The 26,607-nt window shown below is 55.0% G+C and overlaps 1 protein-coding gene across 1 annotated transcript in view; it reads left to right on the top strand.

Moving 5' to 3' along the window:
- Nucleotides 1–24,154, top strand: part of Phf2 (PHD finger protein 2) — a 71,907-nt gene extending 47,753 nt beyond the window's left edge. The window contains exons 6-22 of the mRNA XM_076573275.1: nt 1,149–1,335; nt 2,913–3,075; nt 4,107–4,194; nt 4,584–4,690; nt 5,094–5,185; nt 6,303–6,392; nt 6,882–7,250; nt 8,212–8,331; nt 8,697–8,812; nt 10,758–10,936; nt 11,022–11,092; nt 11,732–11,892; nt 17,905–18,176; nt 19,906–20,001; nt 20,462–20,571; nt 21,118–21,499; nt 22,207–24,154. Coding sequence (XP_076429390.1) covers nt 1,149–1,335; nt 2,913–3,075; nt 4,107–4,194; nt 4,584–4,690; nt 5,094–5,185; nt 6,303–6,392; nt 6,882–7,250; nt 8,212–8,331; nt 8,697–8,812; nt 10,758–10,936; nt 11,022–11,092; nt 11,732–11,892; nt 17,905–18,176; nt 19,906–20,001; nt 20,462–20,571; nt 21,118–21,499; nt 22,207–22,295 — 2,692 coding nt within the window. The 3' untranslated portion in view covers nt 22,296–24,154. The remainder of the gene's footprint in view (nt 1–1,148; nt 1,336–2,912; nt 3,076–4,106; nt 4,195–4,583; nt 4,691–5,093; nt 5,186–6,302; nt 6,393–6,881; nt 7,251–8,211; nt 8,332–8,696; nt 8,813–10,757; nt 10,937–11,021; nt 11,093–11,731; nt 11,893–17,904; nt 18,177–19,905; nt 20,002–20,461; nt 20,572–21,117; nt 21,500–22,206) is intronic.
- The last annotated feature ends 2,453 nt before the right edge of the window (nt 24,155–26,607 follow it).

Genomic DNA, 26,607 nt, shown 5'->3' with positions numbered 1-26,607 from the left:
TGAAGATGTGGAAGGAGGGTAGGGACTAGGGGTTGAGTCAGGGGTGCTGGAGTCCTACCTAGGTATGGAAAAGACTAGCTCATATGTAAGATGGATACAGAGGATGAGGAGGCTACACGGAGCTACTCCAGACAGGGTCAGGGTGTATGTGGCCTTCAACAGAGGCAAGGTAGAGATTTGCGGGGCATAGGAGTTGAGGCTAGGTGGAGAGGTGTGAGAGACCCTGTTAGGCCCGAGGCAGCAAGAACATTCAGATCTGGTTCTCTGTCACTGCACCTGGGTGCTGACATTTCACTAAACCCAGGTGTATTCGATTACTGTCTATTGCTGTGGTAAAACACCATGACCAAAAGCAAGTTGGGGAAGAAAGGGTTTATTTCATTGCATAGCTATAGTCCATCATGCAGGGAAGTCAGGGAGGAGCCTGGAGGTAAGACCTACAGCAGAGGCCGTGGAAGAGTGCTGCTTACTGCCTTGCTCCCCAGGGCTTGCCCTTATACATGCAGGACCACCTGCTCAGGGGTGGCACCACCACCCACAGTGGCCTGGGCCCTCCTATATTGGTTATTAGTCAAGAAAATGCCCTACAGTCTCGCCCACGGGCCAGTCTGATATAGGCATTTTCTCAGCTGAGGTCCCCTCTTCCCAGATGACTCTGGCTTGTGTCAAGTTGAAAAAGAAACTCACCAACACACCGGGTCACCTCTGCCTTTTCCCACCTTCGTTGGGAGTGATGTAACTGATTTGACAGCAACTAAATGTGACAGGGAGTCCCTGGGCGCCTGTGTTTGCCCTGGAGGGAGGTGGTCTTTCTCCAAATGGTACAGGAGGCACTGGGCCATGTGTGAGAAAGATTTCTTCTGAAAGTCTTGTGGTACCAACCCCAGTGGACCATTTTAAGGGCTCAGCTCTCTTTCTGGGGTAGAGAAAAATCTCCATGGCCTCTGCAGCCCTACAGAGTGGTCAGGTTCCTTCCATCCTCTGGAGCCCTTGGTTTACTCCCCTATAAAGAGAGATGGCTGCCCAGAGCCTGCAGATTTATGAGGTAGCATGTGGAAGGAGCCTTGTACTGTTCCTACCTTAGAATGCATTAAAAATGGAAGCTCTGGGCCCTATCCCCCTGACTGCTCTTCCTTTTATGGCCCTAGAATGTCCAGCTTTGTGGAGCCACCTGACATTGTGAAGAAACTTTCATGGGTGGAAAACTACTGGCCTGATGATGCATTGCTGGCCAAGCCCAAGGTGACCAAGTATTGCCTGATCTGTGTGAAGGACAGCTACACTGACTTCCACATAGACTCTGGGGGTGCCTCGGCCTGGTACCATGTCCTCAAGGTGAGCCACACTCCTCAAAACATACCTCACCCTTGACCTCCTATTCTCTGTCCTCAGGATTACAGCCCCTCCAAGCTCTGTCTGTAGCCAGGAAGTTACCCACTTGCAGAGAAGGGGGACCCTGGGATGGCCAGTTCTGGGGCAGGAAGCCAACAAGATGTGTATGGGTAGAGGAGTGTCTGGGGCCAGTGACAAACATGTCCTTGGGCTCATTAACAATTAGGGGAGGCCACTGGGTCACCAGTGCCCCAAGTAGAATGCAGAGGTGCTGGGAAGACTTCCCAGCAACCACACTGATGTCAGCAGGCCAGATGGCAGGTGCCTGAGCCAGTAGGGAGGGCTGAGGGGCTTATCACTGAGGCAAAGGGGGAATTCAGAGAACAAGATGTATAGAACAACAGAAACCCTGAGCTCTGGCTCCACAGCAGCAAACTATACTTCTCCAGACCAGTTCTGCTTGAGCTGGGGTGGTGGACTCATATTCCCTTTCTGGCCCTGTGAGACTCTGAGCAAGCCATCATGGTGTCTGTTCTCAGAACATGAAAATGAGGCTCTTTCTGCTCTGGATGCAGAGCCTGGCCTGGGCTTGCCCATGACCACCCGGGAAATGATGACTAGCTTTTACTCCAGTCTAGAAGCCCAGAAGCTCTTGAGAACAGAGCTGCTAAGGACTCGCTGTAGGGCACTTTGCATTTTTATTACTCCCTGAGCATCACGTAGTGCCGTGGAATGTGTGTACTGCTCCTGACCATATTGGGCTCACACACCTAGAACCTTCCCAACAGGGAAACTTCCAAAATGCAAAGCAGCATTGCAGATGGGAGTGGAGAGCCTGAGAGGATGCTTTTCAAGTCAGAACCCCTCACCGGACCCCAGCAGGTTGTGAAGGGCTCCACTCCAGACCCATTGTCCCCAGCACCTCCTGGACTCTGATGTCTGTCTCTGTGCTCCAGCTTCTAGTGGGCTGTATCCCCTGGGAAAGAGTCTCTAGCACCTGGTAGTCTCTACCCCCATCCATAATGTTACCAGAACCCTGTGGGCTCTGCCCTTACCCCAGCATCTTCAGCACCCAGTGGGCTCTGCTCCCCACCTCAGCATCCTCAGCACCCAGTGGGCTCTGCTCCCCACCTCAGCATCCTCAGCACCCAGTGGGCTCTGCTCTCTATCCCAGCATCCTCAGCACCCAGTGGGCTCTGCTCCCCACCTCAGCATCCTCAGCATCCAGTGGGCTCTGCCCCCACCCCAGCATCCTCAGCACCCAGTGGGCTCTGCCCCCCACCTCAGCATCCTCAGCACCCAGTGGGCTCTGCACCCCCATCCCAGCATCCTCCCCACCCAGTGGGCTCTGCCCCTACCCCCCCAGCATCCTCAGCACCCAGTGGGCTCTGCCCTCCCCACCCCAGCATCCTCAGCACCCAGTGGGCTCTGCCTTCCACCCCAGCATCCTCAGCACCCAGTAGGCTCTGGCCCCCACCTCAACACCCAGCAAACTGTCTTCCACCTCAGCAGCCCAGCACCAGGTGGGCTCTGCCCCACATCCCTGGTGTTGCAGCTCTACCACTGGGCTCTTTTGGCAGGGGGAGAAGATCTTCTATCTCATCCGGCCAGCCTCAGCCAACATCTCCCTGTATGAACGCTGGCGGTCAGCCTCCAACCACAGCGAGATGTTCTTTGCCGACCAGGTAGACAAATGCTATAAGTGCACCATCAAGCAGGGGCAGACCCTCTTCATCCCCTCAGGTGAGTGCGCAGGGTCCAGGCTGGCTGTCCATCATACTCACTGCCTCCGTCCGCCACCCCCACTGCATCCCCCTGACTGGAGTGTCTGGCTTCCCTGGCTGGCCCCTGCCCTGGCCCAGTCCTTATGGAAGGACCAGCAGTGGGCCTTTCACAGCAGGAGGCCTGTGTGCGGGACCTGCCCTAGTCAGCACCAGGTTACCTCAGGGAGGTGGCCAGCTGGCTTTGGCATGGGAGACCTGGCTCAGTCAGTAGCTCTGGAGGAGGAGGGTAGGATTTAGAAGTATTCCTAAGGAATGCTTGAACTAATGGAATATAGTATGCCCTGAGCAGCCGAGGCTGCCCTGTTCTCCTGGAAGGGTGAATCTCGGAGCTGAAAAGTCCCCTCTAAAAGACTCCTTCCCTCTAATGTAACTTGACCACATCCTGAGAGTAAAGCACAGGCCCCCCACTGTACCGTGTAGGAGCTGATCTGCCTGCAGGTTTCCTTGTGGTTATGTATATGGTTTTTCACTTACAATCAGGATCCAAATGAGGCCCTAGAACCCGACTAAACGTGGCCTCTGACCCCAGCTCTAGGGCCTCCCCTTCCCCGAAGACATCCTCACAGTTACTTTGGGAGGAGTTATAGGTTCTCTGGAGTCCGGCCCCAGCTCCGTCCCCTAGAATAACCTAAAGCCAAATCTCAGCCTCTGGGGAGAGTGGCGGTTCCAGCCGTCTCTCCTCGCCCCTGTGTGGGCAGGTCTGAGGCTGGGCTCCCTCTCCTGCTGGCAGTGCTGCCAGGGGTGTCCTGACTATGTCCCCTTGGCTCCTAGGCCCCAGTTTCTATCTGTCTGGTAGCAGGGTGTTCAGCAGACACACCACGTTACCTCAGACACACTCCCTCCTCCATCTTTCTCGGAGGTTCCTACCTGTCGTGAGCAGGGAGGACCAATGAGGCAAAGGTCTGGGATGGCAGGAGCTGGAGTCCATGGTGGGTGGGGGAGGTGAAAGCAGTCATGGGAGCAAGGTAGAAGCTAGCGTGTCTCTCCCAGGCTGGATATACGCCACGCTCACGCCCGTGGACTGCCTGGCCTTCGCTGGACATTTCCTCCACAGCCTCAGTGTGGAGATGCAGATGAGGTAGGGATCTCCTGCACTGCTGTCTACCCTTGGACCAGGTTTCCCAGGGGGCGTCACGGCCAGACTCCTGGCTGGGCCCAGCTGCGGGGTGCTAGGCAGGGTGCTGGGTGGACATCTTTGTGCCGAGGGGAAGGAGGGATGGGTTCTATGGTCTGGGCTAGAGCAAGCCCAGTGGTGGTCTGGGATCGTTAAGGCCGCTGTCATCTTCCTGGACTATGGCCAGCCTCTCTAGTAACCACAGCCCACTGCTTCCACCCATGGTGGCCATCACTTGGGGTTACGTCGGGCCCAGTGGGGAAGCCTGAGCTGGCTCGGTAGCCTGGATCCTCCCTTTGATGTGGCCTACTTGATGCTTCCTGCACTGATTAATTCTTTCCTGTGGCTTCCAGGGCATATGAGGTGGAAAGAAGGTTAAAACTAGGTAGCCTGACTCAGTTTCCCAACTTTGAAACTGCCTGCTGGTACATGGGGAAGCACCTATTGGAAGCATTCAAAGGTACCTGTCACTCCAGGTTGGGTGACTTGAGCCGGCAGCCCTGGACTAAGGGACATCTTGGTGCTTTGTGAGCCCTGGTCATGACCCCTTAGGACACAGGAGAAGAAGGTCCCTGGGGCCTTGGTGTAAGCTCTGACCCACTAAGACAGGGCTGAGGGTTCCTTGGCAGAGAGGGGGAAAAGAAGGGGCCTGCTCAGGGGCCTGTTGGGTAAGCTTCATGTGAGATGGGAGGAGACGGGAGGTCAGTCATTCCCCTGCAGGGCAGGTGCCAGGTGGGCGGGTACCCAGATTCCAAGGAGAACCGTTGGCAGTTGGACGGGTGGCCTGGGGCAGTGGCCTCTGGAAGGCCTCTTGCTGGGGCAGGCTAAGCAGCCACCACACTAACCTGTCGTGTCCTTCCCAGGTTCTCACAAGTCTGGGAAACAGCTGCCCCCACATTTAGTTCAAGGAGCTAAAATTCTCAATGGTGCTTTCAGGTCATGGACGAAGAAGCAGGTAGGAAGCAGCGCACTGTGTACTTGTCTGCGGGAACAAGGAATTGGGGGGAGATGCCAAGGGTGTGTCCCACAAGTAGTAGGCACTGTCTCCCCAGGCTGGCCTAAGCTGGCCTCTGACACTCGCCTTTATCCCCTGAGGGGTGTGTTGGACAGATGGAGATTGTCTGGGCCAGCCTGGGGTCACTGGCCCCAGGCCTAGATTCCCTCAGGAGTTTGGGCAAGGACAACTTTGTTAATCTGGAAAGGGCAGAAAGGGCCCCAGGAAGCAGCTGGTACATTGACCACACATCTGGATCTGGACAGGAAGTGCTAGGGATGCACATGTGGCTTTTTCCACTCAGCTGCTGTAAAGCCTGGTGTGGATGTAGCCTCCCAGCCAAACTGCCTTGTGACCTGGGGACCCCTTTCCCTCCTCCTTATCCTCTCCTCTGGTCCTGTGCACTGGTTTCCTCCAGCCCCTGGGAGCTGTTTCTCAGACAAAGGCCACAAGGATGCCAGCTTCCCACTTACTTTCTCCTCTTGCCTGGGTTGTGGCTACAGGGTCTGGCTTAGCTTAGGGTAACCTTGTGATGTTGCCTCCCATTGAGGGCTCTCACTATTCAGAGCACCTGTCCACCTGCCACTTGAAGGACAAGGGGTCCCTTCTAAGTCAGAGAAAACAAGTTAGGAGGCCTTGAGGGCCTTGAGGCAGAGGCCAGGTAGGGAACTATGTCCATGGCCTGTTTCCACCCGTGTGTGGGCCGGATGAGGTGGGCTGCCAGTGTTCTCCTGGGACCATCCTGTGGCTAGCATCTTCTTGAGACTCAAAGCTGGGACAGTCCAGGGGTCCCTCCCACCTCCCCTTCACCACATGGTCAGGAAAAGAGAGCTGGCTTACATCACTCACAGCCAGCTAGCTAGCTGGTGGTGGCATCAGGCAAGGCCCAGTCTTGATACATTTTTCACTAACAGAAGTGACTCACAGAAAGCTGCCTCACTGGGCAGGGCCCCAGAATCCTATGCACCAGGCCTTGCTCCACGGCAGCTTCTCACCCCAGGGGGTGGCCCTGGCGGGGTGGACAGGGAATGGCTGGGGTACATGTGGCCAAGTTGGCACTGGCCCCACTGTTCCACAGGCTTTGGCAGATCACGAGGATGAGCTTCCCGAGCACTTCAGGCCCTCACAGCTCATCAAGGACCTGGCCAAAGAGATCAGGCTCAGCGAGGTAAGGCCATGCCAGGGTTGCGGGCCCCTGGGACAAGGGTGGACCCAGAGCCTGCCAGGGAAATCTCTCTGCCTTAGTGTCATGCCCAGGGCTTGGAGAGTGCTTGGGGAGAAGAGGTGAAGGGAGAGAAGGGTGGAGAACCCGGAGTCTAGTCTTTGAGTCCCAGTTCTCCTGAGTCTGGAGGAAGTGGGCAGCCAGCCTCCTCCTGGGCCTGGGGAGAGCAGAATAGCCCCAGGAGGTGGGGACTGAGTGATGATGCTCTGGGACAATGTGAGTGTGTCACACAGGGCTGTAGATTGTGTGAACGTTTCTTGATGTTATTGGACAGTGTGATGACCATGCCACTTGACAATGTGGAACAAATATGAATGTGTCACGTGGTATGGGCTATGCGTGCTGACAGCCTCTCCCAACATGGCTGTGAGGGTCCCCAGAGTCCTGGCATGGTCTAGAGGGAACACAAATGACCCTTTCCTTTTCCCATACCAGAACACCTCCAAAACTGTCCGACCTGAAGTAAATGCTGTCGCCTCCTCAGATGAGGTCTGTGACGGGGACAGGGAGAAAGAGGAACCGCCATCTCCCATTGAGACTACCCCGCCTCGATCCTTCCTGGAGAAAGTGTCCAAAAAAAAGACTCCCAAGACTGTGAAGATGCCCAAGCCATCCAAAATCCCCAAGCCTCCCAAGCCCCCCAAGCCCCCCAAGCCCCCCAAAACCCTGAAGCTCAAGGATGGAAGCAAGAAGAAAGGGAAGAAATGCAAGGAGTCGGCCTCACCCACCATCCCCAACCTGGACCTGCTGGAGGCCCACACGAAAGAGGCGCTGACCAAGATGGAGCCACCCAAGAAAGGAAAGGTGAGGCCTGAGCTCTTCCCCCTGATGTCCTGAGGCCCTGCAGCCCCTGCCTTGGCCAACTAGGGCTGACATGTCTTTGCTCTCCTTTGTCACTGGGTGGAGAGGGGAGACCAGCTGTGGGGTATGGACTCCAGAGAGTGCAGGGGTCCAGGGTCTGCCTATCAATACATCTGCACAAAGTACTTCCCTGTCTGTGCCAGCTGCTAGGCCTGCACATGGGGCCAAAACCCCAGGCAGATCCTGCAGAGCAGTGAGGCCCCCTGGAGAGAGGTAGCACAGCCTGTTTGTTCTGAGGCAGGGGTAGCACTCAGGAAGCCACTGGATTGATGTGGGGTGGTCTCTAGCCAGAGTCCACCCTGCTTAGTTTTCCCAAGTACTAGAACCCACCCCTGGGCTAAGGCCCTGAAGATATACAAGGCATCCATTTGAGGAAGAACTGGGAGAGGGCAGAAGGTTAGGAGAAGGGATTGTTAGGAGGGCCTCAGCCACTGAGGACAGAGAGATGGGCTCACTAAAGGGTCTTACTGAACCTATGAGATTAAGGACTGGTGGTCATGAACTCCTTCCAGGACGGGTACACTTCTGTCCTACATCTTGGGGCCATCCTCATAGCTTGTAATATTCCATTGGTGCTGTTCTTCTGGGGCAAGGAGGGAAGGGGGAGAGAGGGGTGGATGTATGAATGGGTAGGTGGATGGGTGGTTAGGTCACTGATGGGCAGTGGATGGATAGATGGACAGGTGGACAGGTGGATAAATGGATGAGGGACAGATAGGTAGGTGGATGGTTGAATGAGAAATGAAAGACTAAATAAACAGATGGATAAATGGGCAGATAAAAGAACAGATGGATGTGCTGTGTGTGGACCAGCAGGAGTGGACCACTGGGTTTCTGTGACATTGTAACCCAAGCCCATTCGCCTTCTATGTCTACCTTTGGGTCATGGCTGCTCTGTTTGCAGACCCCAAAGAGTGTCCTGAGTGTTCCCAATAAGGACACAGTCCACACACAGAATGATGTGGAGAGGCTGGAAATCCGAGAGCAAACTAAGAGCAAATCAGAGGCCAAGTGGAAGTACAAGGTAAGGAAGGGGTGTAGACCTGTGGTAGGGGATGTCCTGTCCCCAGGAGGCGGGGCCTAAAGAAAGTCTTGTGAGTCTGGAGTGCCCATGACCTCCTTTAAACCATCCCCTGGGTATAAAACCAAACGTGCCTTGCCATTTTTTCCTCCATTGTCTCTCACCTTCTTCACAGTCCCATTTCTGGTCCGTGTTCCCATTCCCTGAGACTGGGCAGCATCCCAGCGTGGGTCCTGCATGCTGATGGCTAGGCCAGCCATCTGTGAACAGCTTTCCTGGGAATGTTCTGGTTCCCAGTTATGTCCAATAACATGGGTTGGACTACTAGCCCCTCATTGGACTCAGGGACAACCTTGGTCTTCTTTCAGAACAGCAAACCTGACTCTTTACTGAAGATGGAGGAGGAGCAGAGGTTGGAGAAATCACCCCTGGCTGGGAACAAGGACAAGTTCTCCTTTTCTTTCTCCAACAGAAAACTTCTAGGGTATGTGAGAGCATGGGAATAGGTGAGGGTAAATGTACAGATGTCCCACATCACATACATGTCCCCATACTGTGCATGCAATCCACACACCCAACAAATACTGTGCGTCATCCTGTACCCACAGACACATCTGTCACATACACACTCCAGTGGACGTTCAAAATTGTACTTCATACCATGCGCCCACATTTATATATGACATGCACACACAAACATATACATTGCATCATAACCTCCACCAACACTGTCCATAGCAGGCATGCATATCCACATACCATATGTATACAGATAGTTATATACCCTCATCACATACCCATTCCATACATATGTAAGTAATGCAGTCATCCCATAGGCATCTCACATCTACACTCCATACATGCCGCACACTACATGTAATTCCCACATCATAGACGCGCACGTACGCACGCACGCACGCACGCACGCACGCACGCACGCACGCTCGGTTGACACCCTTGAGTGATTCTTTTCCAAGCCATTGATCTCACTCACAGCTCTGTTGCATTGAACACCTTGGTTTCTGCTTCCAGAACAGTCTGCAGGGTACATGGAGAGTACAGTTGTAGTGAGGGCCAGCAGGGCAGCAGGGGACCCTGACAGAGTGGCTGCTGGCATGAGCTGACACTGAGGATATGAGTAGGATCAGGGCACAGGTCTCTGAGCCCAGTGGCCAGTAGGGCAGGACGGTGCACTCAGTAAATTCATGACTCCACATGACTTCCATGGGGAAGAATGTGTGGATTTGGGTGCTGAGGGCCTCAGGAGAGGTGCTGAACTCAGAGAGGGGAGCCACCAGCTCTGGAGCTGGGTGAGCCTCAGTATGGCCACTGCGGCCTCGGTTTCAGTTGTGGGCAGGAAGAACGACCACACAAGCACCTTTATTGCATCCATACATCACAGTGTAGGGTGACGAACGTGTCCTGCTGAGATATCCCATTGCCTGCAGGAGTGGCAGCCTCTGCTTTCTCTTCTGAGAATGGAGGGACAGGCCTGTGGGTGATGGAGAAACAGGGTGTAGCCAAGTGGGTGCCCTCAGAGTTACTTGGTGGAGTAGAACCCACACAGGCCTGCTCTTGCTACCCTGATTTGATGAGTCTGCTTGTCATTTCATTACAAGTGTCCCTTCTGGGTCCCAGAGCAGCTTTCCGCTAACATCAGTTCTATGACACGTAGTTTAGAAACGCACACAAAATAGATAAGCCTCTAGAGCCATATGTATGTATATACATGTGCCCAGGGGTGGTGGTCTGTGCTCTAAGTCTGCAGTGCGGCGGCCTTTCCTGAGGCTGCTGGAGGCTGCTATGGCCTGGTGTGCTGTCTGTCCACACAGCTGGCATTTTGTTCAGCTTGCTGTCCTTCCTACTGAGAAAAGTCTGTCCTGAAGGCCCAGAATGGCCTAAGTCTGACCTTCTCCTGGGGAAAAAAACATCATCCTTGCCTTGATGTATCAAGAAGAGAGATACACAACATTTCATAGCTCAGAGGAGGTGCACTGTGGCCCAGCCCTGGGTGCTTCTGTTTTGTTTGTTTGTTTGGTTTGTTTTTCAAAAATAAGTATGGAGAAAAAGGCATGAGGGTTCGATTTATTTAAACTCTGGCAGGCTGGCAAGGAGGGTGGAGGCTGTGCTTGTCAGAACCAAAATGGATCGATCATTCCAGAACTTCAGTTGCTTAGATCTTTCTCTACAGTGCTTGACTGTATATCCTGAGCCTCATACCGGGTGGCATGGAGGAAGGACGAGGCTATAGGGTTGGGCCATGTGCCTCCCCGTGAGCAGACTTCCCACAGTGGAACTAATGGTTGTATAGCCCCTAAGCAGCTGCTTGCCTTCCAAGTGGATGCTTTCTTCCAGGTCCCTGTAAGGTTCTGTTGCCTGCTGGCCTCAGGGCCCTGGGGTCACCTGCTGATCTATCCCTTCTACTCCAGCTCCAAGGCCCTCAGGCCCCCGGGCAGCCCTGGTGTGTTTGGGACCTTGCAGAGCTTCAAGGAGGACAAAGCCAAGCCTGTACGCGATGAGTATGAGTATGTATCGGATGACGGGGAGCTGAAGATAGACGAGTTTCCCATCAGGAGGAAGAAGAATGCCCCCAAAAGGGACTTGTCCTGTGAGTGTGGTGGTCGTGGGCGGGAGGTTCCAGGGTCTCGGCAGACCCTGGAGGCCTCACTGACGTCTGCCTGCTGTGCTTTCAGTCTTACTGGACAAGAAGGAGGCTCTCCTCAGGCCCGCCGCAAAGCCAAAGCTGGACTCTGCGGTATACAAGGTGAGTCAGCCAGCTGTGCCCTCAGCCTCTGCAGTCTGCTTCTGCTTGATGTGCCAGGATACCCACCCTCGCCCTGCCTGTGGACTGGGCTCAGCTGTGGGGTTGGCATAGGAAGGGCAGGGTCTCGCTCAGTCCATGGTACCAAGACTAGCTGCACCTCTGGGCCTGATCCATGGGAGATAAATGCAGCAAGCTTGTCCCCGAGTAAAGGAGTGACAGGGAGTGGTTCCCCGCCAGCAGGGCTCTCATACTAAGATGACCTCCAAGACTGGCTGAGATTCCATGGGAGCCCAGGAAGAACATGAACCACCTGCTGGGATAAGCTTATCCACGCCAGAGGCTTTTAGTCACAGCATCCTGATGGAATTCTGGGACTTCCTCTGGGAAAAGCAGTATAGGGTGTGAAGACAACTATAACCTCTGTGATTTCAAGAACCCAGGAAAGACTTGGCACTCACATCTGTCTCATGAGGGCCTTGTCCATTGCAGGAGCCTGAGACTGTTCTGTAGCGTTCGTTAGAACAGAGCTCTTGAAAACTCATTTCCCCTTGAAGGGACGAAGCCCCCCCTCCCCCGCTGCCCTCCCCCGCTGCCCTCAGCGCCCTGTCCTGACTGGCTGCTCTGTCCCCGGCTCTGCAGAGTGACGACTCCTCTGACGAGGGCTCTCTGCACATCGACACGGACACCAAGCCAGGCCGCAACGCCAAAGTCAAGAAGGAGAGCGGGAGTTCTGCAGCAGGCATCCTGGACCTGCTGCAGGCCAGCGAGGAGGTCGGGGCACTCGAGTACAACCCCAACAGGTGGGTCCTGGCTGCATCGTGCAGCACTCAGAGAGCGTGGCTGGCCCGGGGCACCGGCCGGGTCACGCAGTGGGACTCAGGCTTGCGGAGTAGCCAGGATAGGCCTCATCTCACTCGTGATGGTCCCACTTCCTGTCACACATTGTTGGTTTGAGTTTCAAGCTCTTGTCTGTTATTTCTCATTGAAACTTGAGTGGCATTTCCAGGTGTGGCATTGACTGGTGACCGAGGGGGCACAGCCTGCATTCCCTAGGACACCAGCAGCAGTAGTTCCTCCCAACTCTCTAGTCACATGACAGCTTTGTACTCTAACTATATATAGTTGAAGAAACCGAGGCTCAGGGAACTTAGCCTTCTTAGGGCCCCACAGCTTAGAGGTAGCAGAGACAGGCCCAGGCTCTGGATTGTAGTTGGTGTTTTTTCAGTCTTTGGGGGTCCACCATCCAGCTCCCAAATAAATACACGGAGACTTATTCTTACTTATAAAGGCCTGGCATTAGCTTGGCTTGTTTCTAGTCAGCTTTTCTAACTTAAATTATCCCATTTCTCTTTAACTACATTTTGCCTCTGGGTTTTTTACCTTTCTTTAGTCTATATATCTTTCTTTCCTTCTTACTCTGTGGCTGGATGTGTGGCTGGGTGGCTGGCCCCTGGTGTCCTCCTCTCCTCTCCTTTTCTTGCTCCTTCTTCTTTTTTTGAGCCTAGATTTCTCCTCCTATTTATCCTCTGCCTGGCAGCTCTGCCTATTTCTCTCTCCTGCCTAGCTATTGGCCATTCAGCTCTTTATTAGACCAATCAGGTGTTTTAGGCAGGCAAAGTAACATAGCTTTACAGAGTTAAACAAATGCAACATAAAAGAATGCAACACATCTTTGCATCAGTAAAATAAATATTCCACAGCATAAGCAAATATAACACATCTTAAACTAATATTCCACAACACTGGACTGACCTGACTCAGGAGCCCAACTTGGGGTTTCTGAAGAGTTGTTGGGTTCTGGCCTTTGTCCACTTGTGAGTGCCAGTCCCTCACGGTCCCTCACATTCAGGAAGGCCCCTCCTGGGTGCCTGCTCCCTCATCTGCCTGAGCAGTTTTTCGATGACTGCCTCAGGCAGCCGCTCCCACCGACTCCAAGGCTGCCCCGGCAGGTGGAGGCCTAGGTCAGGCCTAGATGATATGAAGATTCCAGGAAGGTGGATTAAGGGCTTGATTGGAACAAGCTTTTGCTAAATTAGTTGGCCATATTTTATTTCATAGATTGCTGTTTTGAACGCAGTATCATGTTCACAGCCAGCCAGCCTCAGGCGCTTTCCGAGTGAGAGTGAAGCATGATAGGAGACGTGTGTATGGCTTTGGGCACAGGATCCTGGCTCAGCCTGACATGATGCGGTGAGGGCTTGGTGGCCGCTTGGTGAAGCCTGGCCGTGGCCTCTTCCCCATTGGGGGCGACAGCCCCTCCACATTCCAGACTGTGGCCCCGTGCAGGACTTTACAGTCGATGGTGGTCGGGATGCCTGGCTTCTGGTAGAAAGTACATGCTAACTAACACCTCAGTGACTCATCTTGGGGTCTGAAAGACTCCTCAACACCCTGGATCCCCCATGACCTCAATGGAAAGGTCTGGGAAGTTAGAACATGGGGTGAACGTGGCACCACCCAAGATGAAGGCAGACAGGGACTGGGTCCTAGCCATCAGGTACCTTGTTATGGGTGCTGTGGAGAGGGAACTCTGGGTGGCATTGAGATGGAACACAGATGGGGCCATTTGAGCCCTTATCTGTGAGGCCAGGAGGGGACCGTCTGCTAATGAGAAACCGGAGCTGCCATGGCCCCGTGCCCCAAGTCTGGGGAGAGTGCTCAGCAGACACTGCATGTATCCTCACACATGTGCCTGCTCTGTCTGCCGGAGCCTCGGAGGCCAGCCAGCCCCCTCAGCCTGCCGCGGGCAGTTCCTCTCCCAAAGTCTCCCATTTGGAGCATAGGTCAGTTTTTGATGGTCCAATTGCTCTGTTTTAAGTACTGACTGTTTGGGGAAAAACAGCTGAAGAAAACGGAGGAAAATATGTTAATTTCTTGTGAATGGTTTGCTTGGTGTTTACTGCTGTGGGAAAAGGAGGGGATTTGGGTATGGTAATTGGAGGATTAAAGTATTATTTTCCACGCTGACTGGTTAAACTCTGTTCATTGATTCTCCAGCAACCTTGCAGATAGATGGGCCAGCTGGGTCTGGGGTCACCCAGATGGCATGGGTAGGTAGAGCTCATGCCCAAATGGGCTCTCGTGGGGGTCCTACCCTCAGTGTTTAGGACCCTCATGGTGGATGTCTTGGCATTTCCCTGGGACCTGCGTTTAGGGCTCTGCACCTAGAGAGTATAAGGTGAGCAATTTGTTCTTGACAGTGATCTGCCCCTGCTCAGAGAAGTCCATGAATCTGGCACAGCTGGGCAGTGCCCAGGCAGCTGCTGGCCTGTGAAACGTAGCCCAGGCATTTTGCAAGGGCAGGGCTGGCTTTACGAGGGAGGCTTCAGCATTGCTTTTTGCAGAACTCAGGGCTGTGGGACTTGACCCTCCATTTTGACTTCAGACGAGGAGGCCGCTTTGGAGGGCTGTGGAGACAGTGGCTCCCTGCTCCTCCTCAGGCTCAGGACGTGTCCCTCGGTCCATGGGGCATTAGCCTAGGAGACAGCTTTTGTCTAAGCTTGCCTGTCCAGCCCCGGCAGGGCTGTTCCATCTCTTCTGACACCCCTTCCCCGCAAACAGGGCCTTTGTCTCCAGAATCCTCATGCTTCTGAGCAGTGGCTTTTCTAGGTTCCTTCTGCCTGGGTCCTTCAGCCTGCACATAAGGGGGGGGGGCGGGGGGGGGCGGGCGGGGGTCTGCCCACCTCTGTCTCACATGTGTGTCATCTTGAGCAAGTGGAAGGAGGCGTGGAGGGGTTACCCGGTCTGCACGGTGCTGTGTGCTCTCACTGCCATTTACCATTCTGGTCCTGGGCTTGCCATGAGATCATCTCCTAACACCCTCTTCCCAGAGGCTGGCATGCTTTCTCCTGCAAAGGTCTTTCTAAAAGTGCTCCAAATACTTGGATGCCGTTCCCAGGATATAGCAAGGTAGAAGCTGGAGACAAGAGGACTTTGATGCAAGAGTCTTAGGAGAAAAGGGACCAAAGAGGGTGGGGACAGTGGGATCTTATGTGCCTCCAGTATGGACCACGATGGACTGATGTAGGTGGCTGATGTAGCTGGTACCCCTGGTGCTGGTCGAGTTTTTCTTCACCAGCTGGAGGAAGCCATTCTTTTCTAGGCTGGGCTCAGGTATAGGGCTGCTGAGCTAAACCAAGTACCAGGAAGTCCCCCGAGGGAGCTCTCACTGGGCCAGGTCACCATGGAGTCCTGGGAAGTTTGGCTCTTTGTCTGGGCATCATGTGGACATTTGGATCTGTGCTAGACCCTGATTCAGAATCTCCTGGCAGGGCCTAGGTGTGAGCATTTTTAAAGCAGTTCAGGTGGCTCTGGCTTATACAGGTGGCGAGTCTAGGCTGGAGGAGGTGAGCAGGCTAGGCCAGCCCAGGGTGCTGAGGAAGCAGGAGCTAGATGCTGTTGGAAGATCTGGTGGAGATTGTGGAGACTACCCAGGAGCGGCTTAAAACCTAGCCCCAAGGGCCTTTGCAGTTCAGCAGCAGCCAGACCTCAGGTCTGTGGTATAATGGTAAGCACTGCTCCCTGAACCTAGTTTGGCATGCTCTTTCTGGAAGTCAGGGCACCAGTGCAGCCGAGTGAGGGCATGGGACAGTAGATAAGGGCATTGCTAGACAAGCACTAAAAGGGCATGGCAACAAGGACTCCACAAAGATTGCACATGGAACTCTGTGGGCATTCCTCCATGGAGCTAGAGGAGAGGAAGACTGGGGAGCAAGGGAAAGCTTGCAAGTCTGCATGGAGGGACCCAGAGAGGGGAGCCTGGCTGAGCTCAGATGTGTTGTTGCAGATATAGCTATGGGTGTGCATATAGGTGTACATGTTGAGAGTGCAGGGTTGAGTATAGGTAGATGAGTGTGTGGAGGCAGGTGTAGGTGAGGGCATACATGCAGGTGTAGGTGAGGGTGTACATGCAGGTGTAGGTGAGGGCATACATGCGGGTGTAGGTGAGGGCATACATGCAGGTGTAGGTGAGGGTGTACATGCAGGTGTAGGTGAGGGTATACATGCAGGTGTAGGTGAGGGTATACATGCAGGTGTAGGTGAGGGTGTACATGCAGGTGTAGGTGAGGGTATACATGCAGGTGTAGGTGAGGGCGTACATGCAGGTGTAGGTGAGGGCATACATGCAGGTGTAGGTGAGGGTATACATGCAGGTGTAGGTGAGGGTATACATGCAAGTGTAGGTGAGGGCATACATGCAGGTGTAGGTGAGGGCATACATGCAGGTGTAGGTGAGGGCGTACATGCAGGTGTAGATGAGGGCGTACATGCAGGTGTAGGTGAGGGTGTACATGCAGGTGTAGGTGAGGGCGTACATGCAGGTGTAGGTGAGGGTGTACATGCAGGTGAAGGTGAGGGTATACATGCAGGTGTAGATGAGTGTGTACATGCAGGTGTAGGTGAGGGCATACATGCAGGTGTAGGTGAGGGCGTACATGCAGGTGTAGGTGAGGGCATACATGCAGGTGTAGGTGAGGGCGTACATGCAGGTGTAGGTGAGGGCGTACATGCAGGTGTAGGTGAGGGCGTACATGCAGGTGTAGTTGAGGGTGTACATGCTGGTGTAGGTGAGGGTGTACATGCAGGTGTAGGCGAGGGTGTACATGCAGGTGTAGGCGAGGGTGTACATGGAGGTGTAGGTGAGGGTGTACATGCAGGTGTAGGTGAGGGTATACATTGCAGGTATAGACGAGGGTGTACATGCAGGTGTAGGCGAGGGTATACATGGAGGTGTAGGTGAGGGTATACATGCAGGTGTAGGTGAGGGTATACATGCAGGTGTAGGTGAGGGTATACATGCAGGTGTAGGTGAGGGCGTACATGCAGGTGTAGGTGAGGGCGTACATGCAGGTGTAGGTGAGGGTGTACATGCAGGTGTAGATGAAGGCGTACATGCAGGTGTAGGTGAGGGTGTACATGCAGGTGTAGATGAAGGCATACATGCAGGTGTAGGTGAGGGTGTACATGCAGGTGAAGGTGAGGGTATACATGCAGGTATGCGTGGAGGTTTAGGTGCAGGTGCAGATATAGATGAGGGTGCAGGTGTGGATGAGGGTGTAGGAACAGGTGTAGATGGATGTATATGCAGGTGTAGGTGTGGATGTAGATGAGTGTGAGTATAGGTGAGTGTGTGTGTATGTACAGGTGGACATGAGGGTGCAGGTATAGATAGGATGGGGTATAGAAATATATATCTACAGGTGTGGGTAAGGGTATAGGTGTCGAGGGTGTAGATTCACACTTGGGCGTGGATCAACCTTGGTATAGTGTGTCATGGGAGAGAAGTGGGGACTTCTCCATTTCAATGTAGGAGTGAGGAGAAGGAATGCCCCTGGCTAGGACTGAGGTCAGGGTCAGCCGTGGAAGGGCATAGAGAGCTGGCAGGGTACAGGACTCAGGCAGCTGAGCCTCTGGCCAACTCACATTGTGAGAACCAGTGCATGACAGTGTAAGACCTAAGCTGCTCCATCTGCCCTCTTGTGCATTTCCTTGTGACCCAGCTCCATCCCAAGAGCCTCTTTCCCTCCCCAGAGTGCGGCTGAGTGTACAGAGGAAGGAGCCTGACAGGCCTTTCCCACTGTTACGTCACCAGCCCGTGCACATCGCTCTGTCATGACTGGCTGTCCAGGCCGAGTGTGTGTGCAGCTCTGGGCGTTGGACTCGAGTAACAGCACCTTTGTTACTTCAATTGTACTGTACTACAAGCTACAAATTGTGGATCGTGGGCTACAGGCTCTAGTCTGTGATCCAAATGTCCTGGGCTGTGGGCCAAGGGCCACGGCTGAGTGCTTGTTGTCTCTCTGTGTCCCCAGCCAGCCCCCTGCCTCCCCCAGCACACAGGAAGCCATTCAGGGAATGCTGTCCATGGCCAACCTGCAGGCCTCGGACTCCTGCCTGCAGACCACATGGGGCACTGGCCAGGCCAAGGGTGGGTCGCTGGCAGCTCACGGTGCCCGGAAGAATGGCGGTGGCAGCAAAGGCACGAGCAAACGCCTGCTGAAGAGGACCGCCAAGAACAGTGTAGATCTGGAGGACTACGAGGAGCAGGACCACCTGGATGCCTGCTTCAAGGACTCAGACTACGGTGAGTGTGGCTGCAGGCAGGGCTGCTGCCTGTAGGGGGCAGCACTGGCTAGGAACAGGTCAAGGAGGCCGGTGATCCACAGTCCAGACTGTAAAATCCATCTGGGGCTGGGGTGTGGTGGTGCATGCCTTTAATCCCAGCACTCCAGAGACACAGACAAGGCGGATCTTTGTGCTCTGGGCCACCCCGATCTACAGAGTAAATTCCAAGGCTAGCCAGGGCTGCATAGTAAGACCCCGTCTCAAACAGAATACGATCCTTTGGTGGCCTGGGTACTCCAGCGATGGTCCCTTTCAGAATGTCTGCCCTATGAGGAAACTTTGTCCCCATCCACAGTTCGTCGCTCTCCAAGCCCTGACCACTTGTCAGGTTCTTCAGATCTCTGTGATCTGTTTTAGATACATTATCTAAATGGATCATATAACATATGACTCTTGGTGGAGCCCTCCATACCATGGCATGTGCCAGGATTTCCTTCCTTTTTCAGGCTGAGTAATATTCTTTCTGGTGTGTAGGAAGTGCACTGTAAGTCCATGCATGCGTTTATCCCTGGCCCTGGCCTCTTCCTTTGGCTGATGTGAACCTGTGGGTACAGGTTCCTCTTGGGACCTGTACTCTTGTCCCGCTGCTGTGTTTCTGAGTGGGCCCTGCTGGGTCAAAGGCCACTGTGTTTTGAGCTTTCTGAGGTCTCACCTGACAGGTGTCTTTGCAGCTGGACATTTAGCAGTGACAGGGCTTCGGGGTCATTGTACCCACCCTGTCTGTAGGATGGAAAAACTGAGGCCTGAGGATGACCCTGCAGCCATATGTGAGGTCAGACACCAACGAGGCTCTGGCCTCTGCCATGGGCGCAGCCACCAGGCCTCCTAGCAGCAGAATCTGCCTGACTTAGACACCTGATTTCTTCACCCCACCTGAGGGAACATTCCAACAGTGTTGCTGGCCCGGGCTTCTCACCCCCATGGCTGACTGGGTTTAGTCCAGTACCTTCCTGGTGGCCAGAGGCTGGGATTTACTGATCTAGGCCCCTGTGAGAGCTCCTGAAAGAGGGCTCTGCCCTGCAGCTGCTGCAGATCCAGGCCCCATGTTGTGTGTGCGCGCGCTCTACACTGATGGACAGACTGGCAGCAAAGCGAACTCCCGTTTCCACTGTCTTTGTGGGTTTGGAGGGCCAGGTCCTGCTGCCACCCACAGAATCACCAGTGTTGGAGATTCCTCATTTGGCCTTGTTGATCGGGGAAGTAGGACCCACAGTGCAGGGGTCACTGGGGGAGGGGTGCCCCCAAACCAGGGAAGCTCCCCAATGGCCATGTAAGCTTCGAGGCAAGCACCTTCTTCCAATTTGCTAGGAGGGTCTTGGGGCCTCAGACATAGTGGAATTAGCCCAGCTGCCTCAGTTTCTCACTCCCCACTGTAGTGGCCTCCAGAAGGACTGCATGTCTCAGGCTCCTGAAGCAGCTGTGAGCAGTGATCCCAAGTGCTGAGGGCTTTTAGGCCCAGGCCAGCCTGGGGTGGGTGCGGCTGGCAGCCTGTGCACACCCGCCTGCCACGTGTAGGTGCCCTTGCACACCCGCCTGCCACGTGTAGGTGCCCTTGCTGTGGCCGTTTCAATAGCACAGCGAGTCTGAGAACCTAAGGACAGATCCCTGGGTCCCTGCAGCGGCACCCCCTCCCCAGCCCTGGCTGCACCCAGCCACTCAGGGGCCTGCTCTCTTATTGCCTCCTTCAGTTTACCCCTCCCTGGAGTCTGACGAAGATAATCCTGTCTTCAAGTCCCGGTCAAAGAAGAGGAAAGGCTCAGATGATGCCCCCTACAGCCCCACAGGTAGAGCCGGGCTGGGGGTCCGACACGTGGCCACTGAGGACGTAGGCGCGGCTCTAGGCATGTCCAGAAGAGTTGGACAGCTCCCCATAGGGCCCTGACCGGGGCTCTACTCTGTGTATTGGGACCTCTGAGCCTAGACCTTACTCTAGAACCTTCTCACTTGGGCCCCTCCTTTCCAGTGTCCTCGGTTAGACACGTGCTGGGGTGGTGGGTGGGATCAGGCATGCCCACCCCTTTCAAGGTCCCCTGCCTACCTGGCTTTCCTTGCCCAGTTTGCTGGGCCTCCCATACTCCCTCGTAGATACCTCAGCGTGGCACCAACCTGGGGAGAACAGATGTGATATGGCTTCCCATCCAGAAAGTTAGATGCTTGTGGTGCCCCAGACTCAGAGATGGTCTGGGGTAAATGGGCCACCACTTCCAGAGCCTGATTGGTTGGCCTTCCCCGTGTCTTCCACAGCCAGGGTTGGCCCGTCGGTGCCAAGACAGGACAGGCCTGTGCGTGAGGGGACCAGAGTGGCCTCCATTGAGACTGGGCTGGCAGCTGCTGCAGCCAAGCTATCCCAGCAGGTGAGGAGACTGAGGGCCCTTACAAGAGTGAGTCTCCATTGTGTGAAATTAGGCTGGCCTCCGGACACCTCAGCCACTGCCTCCTGTGTGGAGATCGCCAGGGCTAGGGACTGTCACGCCGGATAGTGGCTCCAGATTCCGAGGAGGTGCACAGCCCCATGCCCCTTACCCCAGACAGGCACCTCTCACTAACACATGGTTGCTCCCTGGTGCCCAGGATGCCCTCATTAAATGCCTCTGGGAACTCCTCCCATCCCCAGGGGTCCTGGCGCTTTAAGTGGTGCACACAGGCAGGAGCTGGGGCCTGTCTCCACCTGCTCCTCCCATGTCCTCTCGTTGGTCATCTCTTGGCAGAACTCACATGGGCCAGACTTTCCGCCTCGTTGGAGAGGCCTCCCAGCCACTGTTCTCTGTGCTCCCTACCTACCTGGTGGAGGTCCGAGCCCCCTGAAGCCTGCATCTGGGTGCAGGCAGAGTTGGCCGTGCCCCACTGTGGTGTATCTGGGGCAGCTGATGGGTAGCACAACTTCCACACTTTGTTCTTAGGAGGAGCAGAAAAACAGGAAGAAGAAGAACACCAAAAGGAAGCCGACTCCTAACACTGCCTCCCCCTCCATCTCCACCTCCACCTCCACGGGTACCACCTCGGCCTCCACCACCCCAGCCTCCACCACCCCGGCCTCCACCACCCCAGCCTCCACCACCCCGGCCTCCACCAGCACAGCCAGCAGCCAGGCCTCACAGGAGGGCAGCTCACCTGAGCCCCCACCTGAATCCCACAGCAGTAGCCTGGCTGACCACGAATACACAGCAGCCGGCACATTCTCAGGGGCCCAGGCTGGCCGTGCCTCCCAGCCCATGGCCCCCGGAGTCTTTCTCACACAGAGGCGGCCTTCTGCATCATCCCCCAACAACACTGCTGCCAAAGGTACCCCTTTTGCTCGTTCTGCCCCCGCCCTTAGGAAGAGCACTGTAAGGGGGGTTCTGGCCTCAGGATGGCAGGTGCTGGGCACCTGAGACAGTTACGTCCATGCATCTGCACGGCCCCCACCCTTCCCACGAGTGTTTGCTGCTGGCCTGCTTAGTCGAGTGAAAGAAATAGGCTAGAGTCAGGAGATACGGCCTGAACAGGCCTTATCAGTTACGAACTGAAGGGCTGACTGGTCCTCAGCTCAGGGCGCTGACTCAGGCCCGTGGCCAGCCATTTGCCACAGGTGAAGATGGGTATGATATGAGCCAGGCTGGGGAGTTAAGCCCCTCTGTGGGTGAGTGTCACACCGGCCAGGCCTGTGGCACCCCTGTAGCCTCCTTCACCCCACCTACCTACGCTCCAGCCTGAGCCTAGTGGTCAAAGCTTGGTGGCATGGTTGTTTACTGGTGGCCCTTGAGATGGCCCAGGGTCGCCAGGGGTTGGGGCCCAGGGTGGCCTCACATCCTAGCCACACCGTCCTGAACCAAGTCCATGATGGTCTCTGTACCTCCAAGCACTTGGGCTCCATGAGGGACTTCTGAACCCAAGGCTCGGCCTAGCTGACTGGCTTTATAGAGGTGGGTGGCACTTAGGGGCCGGTGGGATCCCTTCCTGCTCTATCTGTCACTCGTGATTAAAAAGAAAATCTCTCCTCACCTCTGCAGGAAAGCGTACAAAAAAGGGCATGGCCACCGCCAAGCAAAGGCTTGGAAAGATCTTGAAGATCCATCGGAACGGGAAACTGCTCCTCTAAGGCTTGGGAAGCCAGGATCCTTCTGCTCTGCTCAGGACCCCCGGAGCCCCGCTACATCAGCCCCTCCCAGGAGGGTGGCTGTGCCGCCTGGCCCAGGAGGGCCTTGCCTCCTCCCAGCCACCTCTCCCCAACACGAGCCTCTGTCCCTTGAGCAGGTGGAGCGAGCGGAGCATTGGCCGTCCCTTGTTGTGAACATGGACATCCTTTCTCAAGTTGCTTAGAGTGACGAGTTCCTGAAAGTGGCCCTGCCAACTTAAGGACCATTCCGGTTTCAGGACAGCCTCCAGGCACCCCACCAGAGCCTGGTGACCTCTATGGCTCTGCTTGGGAGCACGAGGCCTTCAAGGAAGGCGAAGTGAGCCACGCTCACCAGCCCGAGTCCGAGCTGGCCCCAGGCTGGCAGCCTCCAAAGGCGTAAAACAAGGCAAAGAAAGAAAGGACACAGAGAGAGGAGCTGTGGGCTATTGAATGTCCCCTCCCTCCTCCTCCTGAGTGAGTCTCACGGCACTCGGCCAGTGAGGAGAGGTCGCCCCAGCTTCCTGGCCGGCAGGTAGCAGGCTAGATAGTGGGTGTCACACCCCGAATGCCTGGGGACATTTGCGGTTGTCAGGACCCACAGTTAGGTTGGTGTGTTAGTGGGTGGAGGAGCCACTGTGGGGTCCCAGGGGAAGGGTGACAGCTCAGCCACGTCTTAGGGTCCAGGGGACCCAGGCTAAGCCACGTGGAGGGGCCCCACTCTGGAACAGCACTTCTAGGCCGAGGCACCCTGCCCTGAGCGGGCAGACAGGTGGGCAGGGCCACAGGGCTGGAGCCAGCATGGCAGCGCTTGTCTGAGCCCCTGGGTGGCATCATGAGCATGGGCCAACCCAGGTGGCGTGTCCACCCATCGACACAGAGGGGCTGGGTTTGTTTCTCAGGCAATCCTGTATTTTCATTTTAGATGTATTTCCGGAAGCATATTTTTCATAGAATGTAGCGTGTAAATAGCTTTTTAAATGACTTCTTTTTTATAAGAGCAAAAGTATCTCTAGGAATTTCTTTCTATAGAGTCCTTCATTAACCTTTATACGAGTTTTTGCTCCCCTCACCCTGGCTCTGATGGATGGTCGGGTTCCGGCCCCCACCCCCTTCTCTTTCTTTCTCTCTTTCTTTCCTTCTGTTACTCCTCTTACTTTCCTTGTAGGAACTAAGGTATTGCCTGAAAAACAACGGCGCCTGCGCAGCCTTACACTCTGCCTCTCAGAGCGGATAGTACACAGATTCCCTCCCACATGCCCTGAAGCCGCGTCTCCAATCTCACACCAGCTCTTGGCTCTCCTTCTTGTGTGACGAGGGGTCGGGGATGCAGTTATTTTACTAGCACCTTGTGAAGTATTTGTGTTTCGTGATGCTGTAATTTATTAATGTTTGTAGCTTTTTATATTTGTACATTTCTTATGAGGTTTGTTTCTACACCCGTTACCCGGATGTGTTGTCCATGAGGAGATGCAGCTTGGCGGAGGCCTTATCCACTCCCATTTGACCTGTTTGGAGGGACGCCATCCCCAGGGCCCGGGGCTGGGAGAGGGGCATCTCGCGGGCCCCAGGCTTACTCAGAACTGGTGTTTTTAAAGTTTCCTTGACCCTGTCCTTGTGAACATTTCTATAATCTTAACCCGGGCATCAAGCTGTTTTCTCTCCTTCTCTTTTTAATTTTATTATTATTTTGGCGACATGTACATTTCTAACAAAGTTTATCGTGGCTATTAAAGTGTTCTATTTCCCAGTTCATATTACTCTTGTATCGAGTCCATGAGGTCTAAGGCAACTTGGACCAAAGTTTTAAAAAAGTAAAAAACTATTTCAGGTTTTGTACAGAACCATGTCTCTGTCGTGCTTGCCTCCTTCACCACCCTTCTGTCACCCCATGGGGCACGTGAAGATGGGACCAGCTCCCCTGCCTGGGCCGTGGGTGCAGCGCTCCCCGGGGAGAGCCTCAGATGGTACTCCGAAGCCACCTTGCCTCGAAATGTCAAGCAGGAGTGTGCACTCAGAAGAACTCTTGGGGTCCCCAGGGTGGCAGCCCAGTGAGGAGGCCTCCACCCTTCCCGTGCTCCCCCACGGTGTGAGGCTTACTTGACTCCAGTGGGCTCTGGCTAGAGGGGTCCCTGGGGGCCTCTTTTGGCCACCATGGATGTCATTTGCAGCAAGGCTCCAGCAGCTGCCCTTCCGGTGCCATTCGCTAAAATGTCATCACGGGGTGTCCGGTGTGCAGGTGAGGAAGCTCAGCAAAGGCTGAGATGAGGCTCAGTTCTGTTTCGGGAGGAAGCTGATCACAGCAGGCGGACAGCCACCGGACAGGTGTGAGTCTCTCAGGCAGCACCTCGACTGTGTGAGAAAGAAGACCAGCCCCTGACGAGCAGGTCACCCAGCGATAGTGACCAGGGCTGGACATGAGGGTGGGCTCCCGTTTTCTAGATAATGAGCTGGAGGCCAGTATGTAGCCAAGGTCATCTAGATACAAGGAGCTAGCAGGAGACCTCCCTGCCAACACCCTTAGCAAGCCTGGAAGCAGATGCCCAGGGGAGGGATATGGACTGGTGGCTGAGATCCCTCGTGCCTACTGGCATGTCACACATCACGTGACCTTGGCTGAGCCCCTCTTTCTTTAAGCATTATGTTCTCTGGAGCCTGCTGGATGCTCAGAAGAGAGGCTCCGACCTGAGCTGTGACTGAGCCCTGTGGTGGGGGAGGGGCAGCCACACCCCCTTTTCCATAGGGGTGGGTCCCAGTGTTGCCACTAGGTGGCGCCTTGGGCCCATGCTGAGCTGCAGGCTTCAGGCACCTGGGTGTGTAAGCCCTCTCCTGCCCTCAACCCTAATGAGCCACGGGGTGGTCTATGGCCCTCCTCCCACCTCCAGAGATTACTCTGGGTTGCCCCCACCCTACCCCTGAAACATAGGAGTCAGCACCCAGCCCGGGGTACCTCCATGCAGCCATACCCCCAAGTCCAACATCTGGGCCTCACACCACCCCTCAGGTGGGCAGGCTTGGAGCCCAGGATTCCTGCAGCAAGGCTGATCTATCCACCCCCTTCCCAAGGTGGCCCTGAGGGCTGTCAGGGGGCTGAGGATCTTGGGTCTGGGAAGAACTTCCCAAGGCTACCCAGCATTTCCCAGGGCCTCCTCCAATCCACGCTGCTTTCCAACCAGCCTGTGCCATGTAGAAAGCTTTTGCTGTGTGCCAGGCAGCCTGTATGTCTGTGGGCAAAGAACACAGGAAAGACCCACCAGGCACGACCCCTTCCTTCTCCGCCATCACTGGCTTTTGTGAGCTTCTAGAAGAGCCTCAGTGCAGCCCAATTGGAGCTGACACTTTCCTGGTCAGCTAGACCTTAGGCTTCTCAGACAGACCCATGGGCCAAAATAAAATGAGGGACATGGCTACCCCTGAGCAGGCCCCAGGGAGCCCACATTGAGGAATTGGCCCAAGTAGGCAGAGGGAGCAGAAGTGAGCCAGAAGCAAGGGACCCTCCCACCCCATCCCGGCATGTTCTCATTTTCCCTATGCATGGCAGGAGAGCAGCAAGATGGTGGCTCTCTAATCCCATGTGTCCTCCTTCTTTAGATACCTAGACCCTTTGTCCGCCTGGTCCTGAAGCCAGTCCCTGAACCTGTTATTGGAAGAAATCGATCTTATTGAGAGCCCGTGGGGGGGGGCAGTGCTCAGAATGAACACCAGGGGGCAGGGCAGGGCTGGGAACAGGCCAGTGACCAGCGGTTACTTCTCCCCTAGGGCATAAAACAAAGTTATAAGCACATACCGGGAAGGAGACAAGAAAAATGGCATCGGTTCAGTCAGGAGCTTCCCTGAGCACAAATGTCAATATCATCTCTTATACACAGGACATCACACATGACACAACCACTCTCTGAAAAAGGTCTTGCAAGAGTGTTTTTTACTCGTGGGGAAACTGAGGCACAGTGCTTCACAGCTGCTAGAGCAGACTTGCCCAATCAGTTCCACCACTTTTGGGCCTTTGAGAGGTACTCTCCTGCAGATGGTGGCCGGGAGGCAGGCTCTCAAGGTTTCCCTGAGGCCTAGACCCCTGCAAGGGTCTCAGTCGCCACCCTCCACCACTCCCGCCCCTCTGGGTCCTTTTCTGTCCCCAGACTGACCTGGGTCTGCATCCACCCTAGACTGCTCTGCCTTAAACAAGGGTCGCACTTTGCAGATGTGGACACTGAGGCAGGGCAGGACTGGGATACATGGCCACCAAGGGTCCATGGCATCAGAAAACTGGACACTGGTTCAGTAGGAGAGTCGAGGGTCC

This window comes from Peromyscus maniculatus, chromosome 5, assembly GCF_049852395.1.
Source record: "Peromyscus maniculatus bairdii isolate BWxNUB_F1_BW_parent chromosome 5, HU_Pman_BW_mat_3.1, whole genome shotgun sequence".
Classification (NCBI taxonomy): domain Eukaryota; kingdom Metazoa; phylum Chordata; class Mammalia; order Rodentia; family Cricetidae; genus Peromyscus; species Peromyscus maniculatus.
Note: the sequence above shows the minus strand (reverse complement) of the source record. Positions and strands in the feature narration are given on the sequence as shown.